This window comes from Myotis yumanensis, unplaced genomic scaffold (genome assembly GCF_028538775.1).
Source record: "Myotis yumanensis isolate MYYU_CA2020_CCGP unplaced genomic scaffold, mMyoYum1.0.hap1 SCAF_1, whole genome shotgun sequence".
NCBI classification, from domain to species: domain Eukaryota; kingdom Metazoa; phylum Chordata; class Mammalia; order Chiroptera; family Vespertilionidae; genus Myotis; species Myotis yumanensis.
In genome coordinates this window covers 64,659,937-64,675,239 of record NW_027223752.1, presented here as the reverse complement: position 1 = coordinate 64,675,239, position 15,303 = coordinate 64,659,937, and the positions used below count along the sequence as shown (strand labels likewise).

At 42.8% G+C, this 15,303-nt stretch overlaps 1 protein-coding gene and 1 pseudogene across 2 annotated transcripts in view; both read left to right on the top strand.

The window, feature by feature from the left end:
* GALK2 (galactokinase 2) overlaps positions 1-15,303 on the top strand; it is a 135,807-nt gene that overhangs the window by 113,429 nt on the left and 7,075 nt on the right. For both annotated transcript variants that reach the window (XM_070423241.1, XM_070423238.1), the window contains exon 9: positions 13,045-13,246. In XM_070423241.1, coding sequence (XP_070279342.1) covers positions 13,045-13,246 — 202 coding nt within the window. The remainder of the gene's footprint in view (positions 1-13,044; positions 13,247-15,303) is intronic.
* LOC139003149 (DNA-directed RNA polymerases I and III subunit RPAC2-like) lies at positions 2,893-3,328 on the top strand (annotated as a pseudogene).

Below are 15,303 nucleotides of genomic sequence, written 5' to 3'. Positions count from 1 at the left end.
ACTGTGTCCCATCCCCTTGGCCCACCTGATTCAGCACTGCCAGCAGTCCACGTCCAGCTAGCAGCTGTGTGGTGCCATCTTTGTTTTCTTGGGGCATTCTCCAAAGTCACTGCCCAGGCACAAATTTGTGGAGATGTTAACCCCTGGGGGCAACACTCACACAATGGGAACATTTTAGATAAATGCCCATCTTCTGTTGAGCCAATTCTGAGGCACCTTCTATATGGTTCTTCACAGAGACCCCCAAGCAATGGGGCTCCCGTTGTCCGCAGTGTAACCTGCTCATTAAGTGCCCTTCACTGGCTTTTCTCCCTTCCTGTCTCACTTTCCCTCCTCTTTTGGTCCAGTTTCCTGGATTTCTGCTACCTGCACTCACATCTTTGTCTGAGGCCTCTGTATTCAGGTTAACCCAGATCAGGACACCCTCTTGACTTGGTGTCTCCACTTTAGCTGTGAGGAGTTGTACTTAGTTGTACTATTGCCCTTCATTGTACTTATTTAAATGATCTCTCTCTAGTAGATGATTACTTCATTTATTTTAAAAATTTGGTTTATTTTTTATTGTGGTAAGAACACTTTATGTGAGATCTGTCCTCTCAAAAGCATTATTGGCTATAGGCATAATGTCATACAGCAGATCTCTAGAGCTTATTCATATTACTTGACAAAAACGGTGTGCTTGTTGATTAATAACTCTCGTTTCTCCCTCCCCCAGCCCTAGGTAACCAACATTCCAGCCTTTGCATTTATGAATTTGACTATTTCAGCTATCCTATATAAATGGAATCATGAGTATTTGTCTTTCTGTGTCTGGCTTATTTAACTTAGCATGTTGTCCTCAAGGTCCATCCATGTTGTTGCATATTGCAGAATTTCCTTCATTTTTAAGACTGAATAATATTTCATTGTATGTATATACTGCATTTTCTTTAAATTTTTTTCAATTATAGTTGAAGAATCTGAAGCTTTAAAAGTTCAAAAAACTTGTTTAAGATCAAACAACTAATGAGTTGCAGTTTAGGATTTGAGATATCTTTTTGAAATCTCTACTCTTATACATAACACTACCTTAATGGATAAGACAATTAAATGAAGTGCTCAATTTATGAGTAATAGGGAAGGATATGGCCTCTTTTCTTTCAGGTGAACGTAGCGGGTGTGATGGACATTTAAGTTGCTTCCACATCTTGGCTATTGTGAATAGTGCTATAGTGAACATGGGAATGCTAATATCTCTTTGAGATCCTGATTTGAATTCTTTAGGATATACTATATTTTTATTTTTTTGAGAAACCTTCATATTGTTTTTCATAGTGACTGTACCAATTTATATCCTTACCAATAGTGTACAAGGGTTTCCACTTCTGCACATCCGCACCAACACTTGTCTTATGTTAGACCCGTGGTCGGCAAACTGCGGCACGAGAGCCACATGCAGCTCTTTGGCCCCTTGAGTGTGGCTCTTCCTAAGCCTTAGGAGTACCCTAATTAAGTTAATAACAATGTACCTACCTATATAGTTTAAGTTTAAAAAATTTGGCTCTCAAAAGAAATTTCAATCGTTGTACTGTTGATATTTGGCTCTGTTGACTAATGAGTTTACCGACCACTGTGTTAGACTATTACTTCTTGAAATTAAAGAGGTTATCTTATTCATTTCTGTTTCTTCAATATTAAAACTGGCACATAGTGGATCCTCATCATTATATAAAAAGCATAAGACATGAGAGTTTTCTTCAGATCACTCAAGGACTGTCTTATGTTTACATATGTCTGAGGAACAGAACAAAGACTAAAGAGTAGAGGTTGCATGAAGATAGACTTTAGTTCAATACAGAACTATCAGTGCGCCACAGTAAGGTGGCATTTGTTAGTAATAGTAACAGTGGTGCATTATGGCATGAAAACCCACTTGTTTTGCCCACTCTTCCCTCTCTAACCAATAGTTCCTGTTATACAGAGTTTTTATGGGACAAGAGCCCACATGTAGATGCCTGCAGGGATCAGGCAGGTGTGTAAACTAGTGAGGCAGGCTGAGCATCAAAATGGTGGGGACAGTGTGGAAATAAAGTGTGTGTGCTATGTGTAAAAGGGATAGCAGCTCCTCAGCTCCAGCTAACCATTGCTGTGCAGTGCTTCAATGCTGCCAGGCCTTTCAGTTTTTCAAAGGAAAACAGAAATTCAGATTCTTACATAAAATTTAGAAAACAGTATGTGGATCAGGAAAGCGCCACTGTGGCTAGATATGGATCACAAGTTGTTAGTTTTCAACTTTGTGTAGTGTGTGTATCGGGGGATATTAAAACCTCAAGAGGCTGCCCCAGGTTCTGGTCAGTTTGCTCTCTTCAGGCACATAAACACACCCTGCTGGTTCCCAGCCTGGGCCTGCAGCCCATCCTGTCCGCAGCAAGGAAGCTCTGTGACTCAGACCTTCTTCCCATGACACCTCTCACTACTGTTCTTCCCCCACAGAACCCTGTCTTCTTAGTGCGCCTTTAGCATTTCCAGCACTTGGATATCTGCTACAGTTGGTCACTGTCCAATGGTCTCATAGTTTGTTTTGTCTGTTTAACTGAGTTGTAAGTTCCCCAAAGCAGGGGCTTCTTTTCACATGTCTTTTCTGCCTCGAGCAGTATGGTGTGGAACATAATGGCAGGTGCTCAATAAGAACTACTGTTTGTTGCTAGATGGCTATCTTATGCAGTGCTTTGGCATCACTCTTAGTAGAAGATGAGGTAATCAGGAGGCTATCAGCTCTTGAGTGCAGAATTTAAAATTAAATCAGTGGGGCTCTGTGGTCGGTTGTTCCTTCCTTCCTGCTTTTCTCGCACATTTCGCTATATGGGGCAGGGACGCCAGCTCCCCTGGAATATCCCGGAAGCCGTCCCCGTGATGGAAGAGGACCAAGAGTTGGAAAGTATGATCTCATTTTTATAAAAAATATGTATGTAGAAAAATGTCTGGATTGAAGATCTCAATGGCTGAATGCGAGAGGAAGACAGCTCTGGAAATGGCCCAGGCAGCTGGAACAGATAGACACTGTGTGACATTTGTTTTGCATGAGGAGGACCATACCCTAGGAAATTCTCTTCGTCACATGATCATGAAGAACCCGGAAGTGGAATTTTTGTGGTTACACTACAACCCATCCTTCAGAGAGTAAAATTAATTTACGAATTCAGACTCCAGGTGCTCTTCCAGCTGTTGAGCCATTTCAGAGAGCCTGAATGAGCTCATGAATGTCTGCTAACATGTGCTTGGCAAGTTTGAGGCCAGCATAAAGGAATATAAGGACCAAAAAGCAAGCAGAAATGAATCCACATTCTAGTCCCTGTGCACAATAGAGGGAGGAACATCGTCTGGGATATTCTCTTGGTGATCTTGCAAAACCCAGAAATAGAAGTTATGATTATAACATGATCTGCCCTTCAGAAAGGTGTGATTCTAGCTGTTACCTCATTACAGCTGTGGGATTCCCTGCAAGAACCTTTGTATTCTAATAAATTCCCTCTTTAAACAAAACAAACAAACAAAAAATCACTGGGGCTCTTTTAGAGATTGGATAGACATGTCCATCCATTGTTGACCTGCTACTTTCAGCTTTTATGAGGAAAATGGCGCCAGTCACAGGCTCTTTCTCATTCTTTCCCACTAGAGATACAACAAAATGACCAATTGTTTGTGTCTGGTTTAATTCATTGATTAGAGAGGAGTTCTGATCATAAGCTATGTAGTCATCTTTGTAAGGTGGAAGTGATAGGCATCTTTTTGTTTCAAAGATTGTCTAAAAGAAAAAAATAACTGGTTATGATTATCTATTTTCTGTTCCTTCCTTTTATTTGAAACACATTTTGTTTGTTTTAGAAATCTCTTTTCTCCCACATCTGTGAAGCAAAATACAATATAAACAATTCTGTCATCTGTGATAATGGGTATTAGGCACACTTTAGACACTGGAGTTTACTGAACCTTCTTTTAGTAAACTATTCCCATTTTTTTTTTCTGGTGAAGGTGAGAGGAAGCATAAATTGCCAAAATAGTAAGTCTTCACTTGCTCTGTTGCATTTGTCCCACAGAATATTTAGTGAAGATTTGGTGCAGGTTTGTTATAAAGTTAAGAAACTGAACCATTCATTCGATACATATTCATTGAGTCCCATCTGTGTGCCAAACCATCTTTTAGCTGCTGAAGATACAGTAGTGAAGAAATTAGACAAGGTCCTTGATCTCCCAACCCTTAACTTCTAGTGGAGAGAAATGACCACAAGCCAACAAATAAATGAACACATAAGAAAATTGGGGGAGACCCAAGATGGTGGAAGATTAGGTGGAAGCTACACTCAACTATTCTCGAGACCAAACTGAAATTACAACTAAAGTATAGAAAAATATTCCTGAATAACCAACTGAAGACTAGCTGGAAAGAAGCCTTATAACAAGGACTTACATAGAGGCCACACAGAGACTGGTAGGAGGTATAGAGGCTCAAGAGGGCTGCCTGAGCATGCATAGGCAGCAGCTAGAGTTCCAGAGGAATATATCAGCTGCAGAGGGGTTCCCCTGAGAAGTGTGGGGTATAAACCACAAGCTGGGCTACCCAGCCCAGAGCACCAGAACTGGGAAAGACACCCATATAACACCTGGCTGTGAAAAGCAGTGGGGTTTCTGTCTGCCAGGGAGAGACCACTAGTAATGCCGTTATCCTCTTAAAGGGCCAGTGCACAAAATTCCGTTCACAGTCACTTATCCTTGGCTCCAGTGGAGGGAAGGCAGAGTGGACTAGAGCTGTGTGAGGAGAATCTGGGGTTGATGGCTATGGGGAGAGAGCTGACAGGTCAGCTGCCAGGATCCCTGTGCTGAGTAATTCCCCCATACTGCAGAAGCCATTTTTGTCAGGCAAAGCACTCCTCTCCATGCACATCAACCTGGAAGGAAACAATATCCTCACTCCTTGGAATCCCTCTTGCCCCACCCTGTGGAGCTTATGTCCTGCTGAGGAGTACAGCCTGAGGCTCTTTAAGTGACTGAGCCTAATAGACAGCTTACAGGCAAAGGAGGATCTCTGGGTGCTTTGAGACTTTTGCTGATCTGTCCCTGGGCCTGGTGCTAGTAAAAGCAGACCTTGATGTGCAGTGTGGTCCTTTCCACATGCACCCAGGTCCAGCAGAGAGAGCCACAAGTTGTGGATTGCTGATAGCTCCAGATAGGTTGCGTAGGGCCAGTCACAGACATTGTGTGACACTGACCTGCACCAGAGTCCCTCAGAAGAGGCCCAGAACCAATACACCTAGTGGTCAGCTTCAGATAACAACAGAGTAGGATCTAATAAGCTTCACAAGCAGTATATTCACAGGGAGATATCAGTAGGCACTGAACTCTGCTGAGGCAAATTCTGCTTCGTATGATCAGCACCTGCATAGCAGCTTGCATGTTGTGTTGGGGGTTGAGCCTCACTGTCAGCCAGCCTGAGGATCTATCCCACACATGATGGGCCAATAGCCATCAAAACTCAGTTACAGCAGGAGGGCCCATGTAATGCGCTTAAGGGACATTCCTAGAGCACCCAACTCAAGTGAACAGGGAGACTGTGCAATGGGTCTCACAGGTCACTTACTACATAAGGCCACCCTACCAAGATTGGGAGTCATAGAAGATGTACCTAATACATAGAAAAAAACACAAAGAGATAGCCAAAATGGGAAGAGAAAGAAACAGGACCCAAATGAAAGAACTTCTCCAGAAGGAGAGCTAAATAAAATAGAGGTAAGCAACTTATTAGATATAGAGTTCAAAGTAATGATTATAAGGATGCCAAACACATGAAACAGCATATAGAAATCACAAAAAAACGACCAGGCAGAAATAAAGAATGCCATAGCTGAAATAAAAACTGCACTGGAAGGAATAAACAGTAGGCTTGATGAGGCAGAAGATCGAATCAGTGATTTGGAAGATAAGGTAGAAAAAACACACCCAGTGGAGCAGCAAAAAGAAAAATGAATTAATAAAAAAAAGAGGTTAGTTTAAGGGACTTTTGGGATAACATGAAGTATAACAACATCTCTAAGAGAAAGACAGCTGCAAGGGAGCTCCCACAGACTGCCAGCTGATTTCTCAACAAAAACACTACAGGCCAGAAGGGATTGGCATGAAATATTCAAACTGATGAAAAGCAGGGATCTACAACCAAGATACTCTACCCAGCAAAGCTGTCATTTAAAGAGCTTCCCAGACAAGAAAAAGCTAAAGGAGTTAATATCTAAAATGTATAAAGAACTTATACAATTCAACACCAGGAAGACAACCCAACTCACTTTTTCAAAGAGGACATACAGATGGCCAGTAGACATATGCAAAGATGCTCAACATCACTAATCATCAGAGAAATGTAAATTAAAACCAGAATAAGACATCACTTCACACCTGTTAGAATAGCTAGCATCAATAAATCAAAAAACAAGTGTTGACAAGTATGTGAAGAAAGGGAACCCTGTGCACTGATGGTTGGAATGCAGATTGGTGCAGCCACTGTGGAAAGTAATATGTAATTACCTCAAAAAATAAAAAATGGAACTGCCTTATGACCCACTGATTCTACTTCTGGAAATTTATCTGAAGAATCCTGAAACACTAATTCAAAAGAATATATGCACCCCTATTTTTATTGCAGTGTATCTACAATAGTTAAGATTTGGGAGCAGCCCAAGTGCCCATCAGTAAATGAGTGGATAAAACAGCCATGGTACATTTACAAGATGGAATACTACTCAGCTGCAGAAAGGAAGAAAACTTTACCCTTTGTGAAAGCATGGATGGACCTGGAGAACATTATGCTAAGTGAAATAAACCAGTCAGAGAAAGACAAGTACCATATGATTTCACTTATATGTGGAATTTAATGAAAAAAATTGAACTAACAAAATAGAGACAGATTCATAGATAAAGAACAGGCAGACAGCTCTGGTGGTGGTGGTGGGTGTTGGGGGGTGGGTGGGTGGAGGGATTGAGCAAAAAAGAAAAAAAAGGGAAAGAACTCATGGACATGGACAACAGTGTGGTGATGGGGGGGAGTGTGGTGGGTGGAGGTGAAAGAGGGTATGGGGGGATAATTGGTGATGGAAAAAATAAAATAAAGAAAAAAAGAAAATTAGATGTTAAATGTTGGGAAGAATAAAATAGGATGGAGAGAATATATAGGTGGGGGAGTTACTCTAGACTGAAGTAGAGGAAAGGTCGTCTTATAGCTGTGACATCTGAGATTTGAATAACAAGCTGGGACAGCCATGTCAAGATCAGGGGGAAGAGCATTTCAGAACAGCTGCTGTAATGGGCCTAAGGCAGGAGCCCCATATGGTGTAGGGAAGTCAGGGGCAAGGCAAGTTTAGAGCTAACAGATAAGAGTCATTACACAAGTGAATTTATTCAACAACTTTTACAGTTTAAATGCTCACCTAGATCTCAGAATCTGTGTCATGATTCCAGGATCAGAATCAGTAATTATCTATAAGAATCACACTGGAGGAAATTCATGTTCTAAAGCCTATACGGTATGTCCTGCTTCAAAGCCTCAGATGTCTCCTCCACAGGATAGGATGCTAGTAGTATTTTAGGAAAATGGCACCTGGTGTTATAGTCTAAAATTGAATTTGCTTTGAAAGAAAGCATGTATGAATGAAGACAGTAACAACTTCCTTCATCTTTAATAAAATAATTGCTCTGAAGGATTATAAGAGTTTATATACAGATGGGGCAGGGAAGAAAGCTGTGACAGTTTTAGATTTTCTTGCATATTTTGGTAAATGTACAACAGAGACCTGATGAGTTGCCAGCAAATAACAAGCCAGAACCCTGGATCAAGAGAGCATTTGTGATACCCAGCCAACACAGAACTGCTTTGCCTCCCACAGGGTGGTCTCCAGATCTGTTTTAGCCCTTAGCAAGACTTTATATCACAATTGAAAACAGATGCCCTTTCTGCCCTCTCCTGCACTGTTGAGTTAACTACCGTTCAGGGGGCACACTTTCGAATGCCTAGCAAGAGTCCTCCTTAGACATTCTGTTTCAGGAGTCTTGCTCAGAAACACCCTGCAATAGACAACAGACACAGATGTTGCCAGATTTGTGAGGGTCTAGTAATCTGCTTGGTGCTTTCTGAATGCTTCTTATCACAAATCAAAATACCATTACTAAGGATTAATATAAAAACATCTCTCTGGACAGTTTCTGCTTAAGAATATTTAATCCTAACGAAAAACATTTAATCTTAAAGGACTATGTAATCCTAAAGGGAAACCAAAGCATACTCTCCCTAATGGACTATATTGAGTTTTATTACAGGAAATGGCCCTAAACATGCTTATATTATATGTATATGACATTGAAAACCCAGATTATAAAAAATCACTTTAAATTCTTGATTTAAAGAGACTTATTAGCCTTAACTGGTTTGGCTCAGTGGATAGAGTGTCGGCCTGCGCAGGTTCGATTCCGGTTGAGGGCACATGCCTGGGTTATGGGCTGATCCCCAGTAGGGAGCGTGCAGGAAGCAGCCAATCAATGATTCTCTTTCATTATTGATGTTTTTATCTCTCTCTCCCTCTCCCTTTCTCTCTGAAATCAATAAAAATATATATTAAAAAAGAGACTTATTAGACATAATGGAATATAATGTGTAAATTTTGGTTGGATCATGGTGTAAATCAATTGACATTTAAATGACAACTAGGACATTTAAATATGCACTGAATATGTGACAATATTAAGGAATCATTTGTAATTTTGTTAGATGTGATAATGATATGGAGTTATGTAAGAAAATATACTTATATTGTGGACATGCACATGCAAACATGTAGGGAGGAAATGTCATATCTATAATTTATTTTAAAACACTTCAACAAAATATCAATTGAAGAAAATATGGCAAAATGTTAATAATTGTTTAATTTATGGGCTCATTGAGTTTACTGTAATATTTTCTCTACTGTTCTGTACATTTGAAAATTTTTATAATTCAAAGTTTTAAACAAAATTTTTGCAAGTTGGAGTATAGTACAGTGATTTGTCAGCTAAATAGCACTGCTTTATGGTCGTAGTGGATGTTGCTTTATTGTGCCTTCTGTGCTGTGATAGTAAATAGCAGTGGACCTGGAAACTAGATGATTTCTTCATAAAATGGAACATTACAATAAAAACAAACCAATAATCTCCCCTTCTGCCCCCAACCCCACGCTCTGATTTTGTAACTTGGCCCATGATTATGGGAGATGAAGTAGTTAAAAAGTAAAACTGAAACATGTGGAATCCAAAAGCTAGTATTTTTTTCATTCTGGAATGTAAATCTCTTTAATGTGTGTGTGTAAATTATATATATATATATATATATATATATATATATATATATATATGTATACTAGAGGCCCAGTGAACAAAAATTTGTGCACTCAGGGTGGGGGAGGTCCCTCAGCCCAGCCTGTGCCCTCTCGCAGTCTGGGACCCCTTGGGGGATGACCACATGCTGGCTTAGGCCTGTTCCCCAGGGGATTGGGCCTAAGCTGGCAATCAGACATCCCTCTGGCAGCCTGGCAGCCCTCGGGGGATGTCCACGTGCCAGCGGGGAGCAGACCTAAGCAGCAGTCGGACATCCTTAGCGCTGCTGAGGGGGCAGGAGAGGCTCCCACCACCACCACTGTACTGGCAGCCATCAGCCTGCCTTGTGGCTGAACAGAGCTCCCCCATGTGGGAGCTCACTGACCACCAGTGGGCAGCTCCTGCATTGAGCATCTGCCCCCTGGTGGTCAGTGTGTGTCATGGTGACCAGTCATTCCCAGTCTTTCTGCTGTTAGGGTCAGTTTGCATATTACCCTTTTACTATATAGGATAGAGGCCTGGTGCACGAGTGGGGGCCGGCTGGTTTGCCCTGAAGGGTGTCTCGGATCAGGGTGGGGGTCCCGCTGGGGTGCTTGGCCAGCCTGGGTGAGGGGCTGATGGCTGTTTGCAGCTGGCCACACCCCCTTCAGGGTGGGGGTCTCCACTGGGGTGCCTGGCCAGCCTGGATGAGGGGCTGATGGCTGTTTTCAGGCTGCCTGCCTCTCCTTTTTTTCTTTCTTTTTTTTAATTCTGGGATTTATTTACCTTCTATAACTGAAACTTTGTTGCCGCTCCAGCTCCGAGGCCACTGCCTGCTGAAAGCTGGTATCTGGGGTTTGTTTAGCTTCTATAATTGCAACTTTGTTGCTTAGAGTGGAGCTCAGAGCCTGGCTGCAGCAGGGAGGAAGCTTGGCTTCCTCCATCACTGAAGCAAGCAAGCCTCCTGCTCGCTTCAGCTGTGTGGCTGCCGGCCGCGATCTTTTTTGGCGGTTAATTTGCATTTTTCACTGATTAGCCAGTGGGAAGTGTAGCGGAAGTACGGTTAATTTCAATCTTTGTCTATTATTAGATAGAATATATATTATATTTATTTTAGAGAGAAAGGGAGAGGGAGGAGAAAGGGAGAGGGAGAAAGAGAACTAGAAACATCAATGATGAGAGACAATCATTGATCAGCTGCCTCCTGAATGCTCCCCACTTGGGATCGAGCCCTCAACCTGGGCATGTGCTCTGTCTGGGAATTGAACCCTGACCTCTTGGTTCATAGGTTGATGCTCAACTACTGAGCCACACAGGCTGGGCTAATACTGTGTGTCAATTATAGTTGACACACAGTATTATATTAGTTTCAAGTATACAACATAGTGAGAATTGACATTTATGTAACTTACAAAGTGACCACCACAAAATGTCCAGTATCCATCAGTCACTGTACAAAATTGTGATATTATTGACTGTATTCCATTTGCTGCACTTTACACCCTTGCGATTTGTTACTAGAGGCCTGGTGCACAAAATGCATGCATGGTGGGGTTAAACCAGCAGTCGGACATCCCTCTCACAATCCGGGATCACTGGCTCCTAACCACTTGCCTGCCTTCCTGCCTGCCTGATTGCACCTAACCACTCCCCTGCCTGCTTGATCGCCCCTAACTGCCTCTGCCTCAGCCCCCATCACCATGGCTTTGTCTGGAAGGAAATTGGACGTCTGGAAGATGGCCAGTTGACCTGGTATAATTAGCATATTACCCTTTTATTAGTATAGATATATTAGCATATATAAAATTATTGGCACTGTCTTGGGCACCTACATGCCAATCAATGGCCCATCTTTTTCCTTCTCTGTTCAGAGATTTTGAAGAGTTATCATTAAATCTACCTGTGATATCTCTATTGACAGTGTGTTTTTGCTGACAGTATATGCCAGTATTGGTATTTTTTCTTATTTTTCCTCCATAATTGGTGTCAGTGGTTGCAGATTCAATATCAAAGGGAATCTTGCTGTCCCCTTTCCTCAATACTAGTAAGCTGTTGAATACCAGCACCTCATTTTTTAAAAAACAATGACTATGGAGGTATCTTGCTTTGGGGGTTAAAAATAAAGTCCTAATATCTCATTATCAACAATGGACAGCCACTGGAGCTCCTGCTGTGTAAGGCACTGTTGAAGGTGCTGTTGTGGGGTGAAAGGTTGTAGTGGTGGAATGCACAGAACCAGAAGACCAAGTCTTTGTCTTCAGCAGTTGGCAAACTTTGCGGAGATAGGAGAAACAATTACCGTGGAAAGTACTGTATATGATGACCACCCAAATGAGTGCCACGGACTGCACGTATGGTACAAATTCAGAGTCAAGAGATTGTCCCCATCTGGGGCCATCATAACTTCATGGAGCATATAAAGGAGGTAAAATTTTGACAGGGAGAGAGAGAGAGCAAGAAACTCCTTTTGTGTGGACCAATGAGTATACCCAGAAGCAAGGAGTGTTTGGATAACTATGAATTGGCAAGTTTGGCTGGAGGGAAGATTTCCTATTGGGACGAGCATGTTGAGTCTAAGAATTTGGATTATGGTAAAAACTGGGGAAGCAGTAACGGTTTGGGACCATGAGTAAGGCTATGTGTTAGGAGCTCAATCTGACAGTGTTGACCTCAAGGGAGGTTGAGATTAAGACAGGAAGATCAATTGGGAAATCACTGCAAAATAGTTTAAGTGGGAAAGGAAATAAAAGTTAAATTTGGGTAATGACAGTGGGAATAGAAGGAAGGGATGATTACAAAACACACTGTAAAAAAAAGAACCAATTAGATCTGATGACTGCATTTAGGTCCTCTTTGAAAGAGAATAGGAAGATTCACATGAATTTGTATCATTTCATTGATGCAAGCAGTCAACTCTAAGTTTAATATGTCTAATATGACTCAATTGAGAAACTTTGAAAGAAAACTTTTCATTATTAATTTATAGGAAAACTAGCCCCACGCTTATAATTAGTAAACTGTTACACAAATCCTAAGAATGAGCATTCACTTCCAGAAAGATAGTGGCATTGAGGGGGTAAATGTGACCTGAGACTTTAGCAGAATCTATTGGTTCATAAGTGGAATGTAACAGTACTTCCAAAAAAGTAGTAATAGTCTAGGGGAGAGGCACCTGGAGGAGAGTCATGTAAAAAGCTGCCTCGAAAGGATGTCCTCCAGTGGAGGACAGACCTGGCTCCAGAGGGCTCTTCAAGGGAGAGCTGGGAGCAAACACTCTGGCCTTACTCTCTCCCCTCTGTCTCTTGCTGATCTTCCTTTCTCCCATCTAGATGGCAAGGGAGCGTGTTGGTGTGCCCCACACCGGCCAGCCTCCTGGGCCAGATGTCAGGAAAGGGAAGGGCAGAGAGGAGAACTGGGTGCAAACAGGGTGACAGTCACATCCTCTTCACAAAGCATAACAACATGGGGGGAAAGGCCTGGAGGAAGTTCTTCATAGAATCATAAAACGTTAGAGCTAGACTTAAAATGAGACATGTAGACTTTAAAGAATTCTCTCAGTGAAGGAAAGACCTATATAAAGTCTAAGGTATTGATAATGAAGACGGAAATGCAAGTCCTCAATAACTGTACTTTTCTTTGCACTGGGTTGTCCGGTAACTATTTCTAACCTTGTTCCCCATCCCCTTTCTTCCTAAGTGCTCATCTTCAAACTGTACCAGCGGGCCAAGCACGTGTACAGCGAGGCTGCGCGAGTGCTCCAGTTTAAGAAGATCTGTGAGGAAGCACCTGACAACATGGTCCAGCTGTTGGGGGAGCTGATGAACCAGAGCCACGAGAGCTGCCGGGACATGTACGAGTGTAGCTGCCCTGAGCTGGACCAGCTGGTGGACATCTGTCGGTGAGGCTGAGACAGCAGCGTGGCAGGGGTGGTGGATGCTGCCAAAGCAATTGTTTGAATTAATGAAAAAAAACCACACCACATTTTCATGGCCTTCTGAGTGAAAGATGATCCTTGCCCACTTCCTGTATGAAGAGTTGTGTGTGATATGGAGCCGACCTTGCTCCTTCCTGATCGTCTGTGTGATGAGAGACTGGAGGCCTCCTCCACGCTTCATGAGGCTCCGAGAATGGAGTTGTTCCTTCAGAACATTCCGGGAAAGACATTTCAGGGGGCTTTTCTCAGACATGGCCCCTGTTACTTTCTCCTGATAGTTCACCCAGTGCTGCCCACTGCACTGCGGCTCTGCCAACATCTCCTGTTTGGTGTCCCAAGTTTAGTTATATTCAAAAGAACAGAAAATGGAAAGGGAGCCTCAAGCCTAATAGGATGCTGGGCTAGAGGGAGGTTGCTGAAGGGATTAACTCAGAGAGTCAGCATTTCCTGCCTTCCCGGTTTGTTAGGCAATTTGGGGGAATAAAGATGAGAAAGCCCAGTTTATGAATGGTTGGTGAGACAGAAATGTAAAGAGGGAAACTTTCAGGGAGCCTGTGACCAGTTCGTTTGTAATTGCTGGTGAGAGGGGGGAACAGAGGAGAATGGTCCCTTTGCCCAGAGGGATCAGTGACCTTGGGAGAACTGAAAGGGAAACTGGGCACACTCTCAAATGGCTACATGTTGTTTTCACTGTGAGAAGATAATACATGAAGAGAATATGAGAACTGTCTGCAATTAGCAATGAAAATATAATTTGCCACTTGGCGCCTATGGCTTGCCTCACTCATTGCCACACCCGCAGCCTGAAGAGTTTAAACCAAGCAGCCCCAGTGATTGCACATGGCATGTGTAACCCGACTTGCTGAGAGATTTGAACAGAGCATTGATGACAATGACTCTGCTGTCGTCAGTGTGTGCTCACTAATTGCCAGGAAGCCTTCCTGAGCTTGTTTCATTGTAAGTGCTCTTTTCAGAAAATATCAAGGGCCCAGGAAATGGAAGGGGACAAATATCGTTCAGTTCTGGACATAAGAGGAAGAGAGATGGTTTGTGCAAAATCAGGAAGCGTTGCTGCCTGTAAGGTAGTGGGGTGGTTTGAATCCTACCCAAAAAGCAGTGGAAGGGCATTTGCCAGCCTCCTGCAATTCACTAATGAACTTTTTCTTCCTGGGATGGTCCACAAGCTATGGCTCTTGTGGAGCTTACATTCTCACAGGGAAAGAAGGAAATGACAAAAAGAAATCAGATGGCAGTGATAAGTGTTATGAGAAAGAAGAAGAAGAAGGGATAGGGAGTACCAGGGCTGAGGGGGAAATCTTTATATGGAATGGCTGAAGGAGCCCTCTCCGAAGAGACAGTATTTGAACAGAGACCTGAAGGAAGTGAAGAAACAGCATAGCAAGTAGATAGGTCCTGAGTGAGCATGTGGCTGTCATGTGAGGTACAGTAAGAAGACCAGTGTGGTTGGAGGACGGTAGAGGAAGAACCGAGTAGTGGGTGATGAAGGAAGAAGGGTGGGAGGAGCCACACCACGTGGGCCTTGGGGGCTATGGAAGCGCTCTGGCTGAAGGGAGAAAGGCGAGTGGAAGTGCTAAGGTCCCGTGCAGATGCCTTGAAGGAAGACTCAAGACGATCGCTGTGGGGGTGGAAGACAGGACGTGAGATGACTCCTGGATTTTTGGCCTGAGAAAATGTCCTTCTTTCTATAAAAGCCACATTTTTGGAAGTCAGACTTCACATTTCTGAGTCAGAATGATCTTAAGATACCGTCAGATATGAGAGCAGGAAGAGGAGAGGTAGAGGTGCGAGTGCTTAAGTGCTGTGACCAGTCAGCATTGTGAGGCTGTGGACAGGAGGAAGGCTGGAAAGGGGTCGGGAGCATCGCCAAAGATAATGGTTAGCTCTCCCTCCTGGTCCCCTTGTGGCACTTTAAAATTCCTTTAGTTTTCCTGAAGGCCTGCTTGGAAAGTATTTGCAAAAGACAACTAATTGGGTAAGTGAATGAAGGATTCCTATGCCTG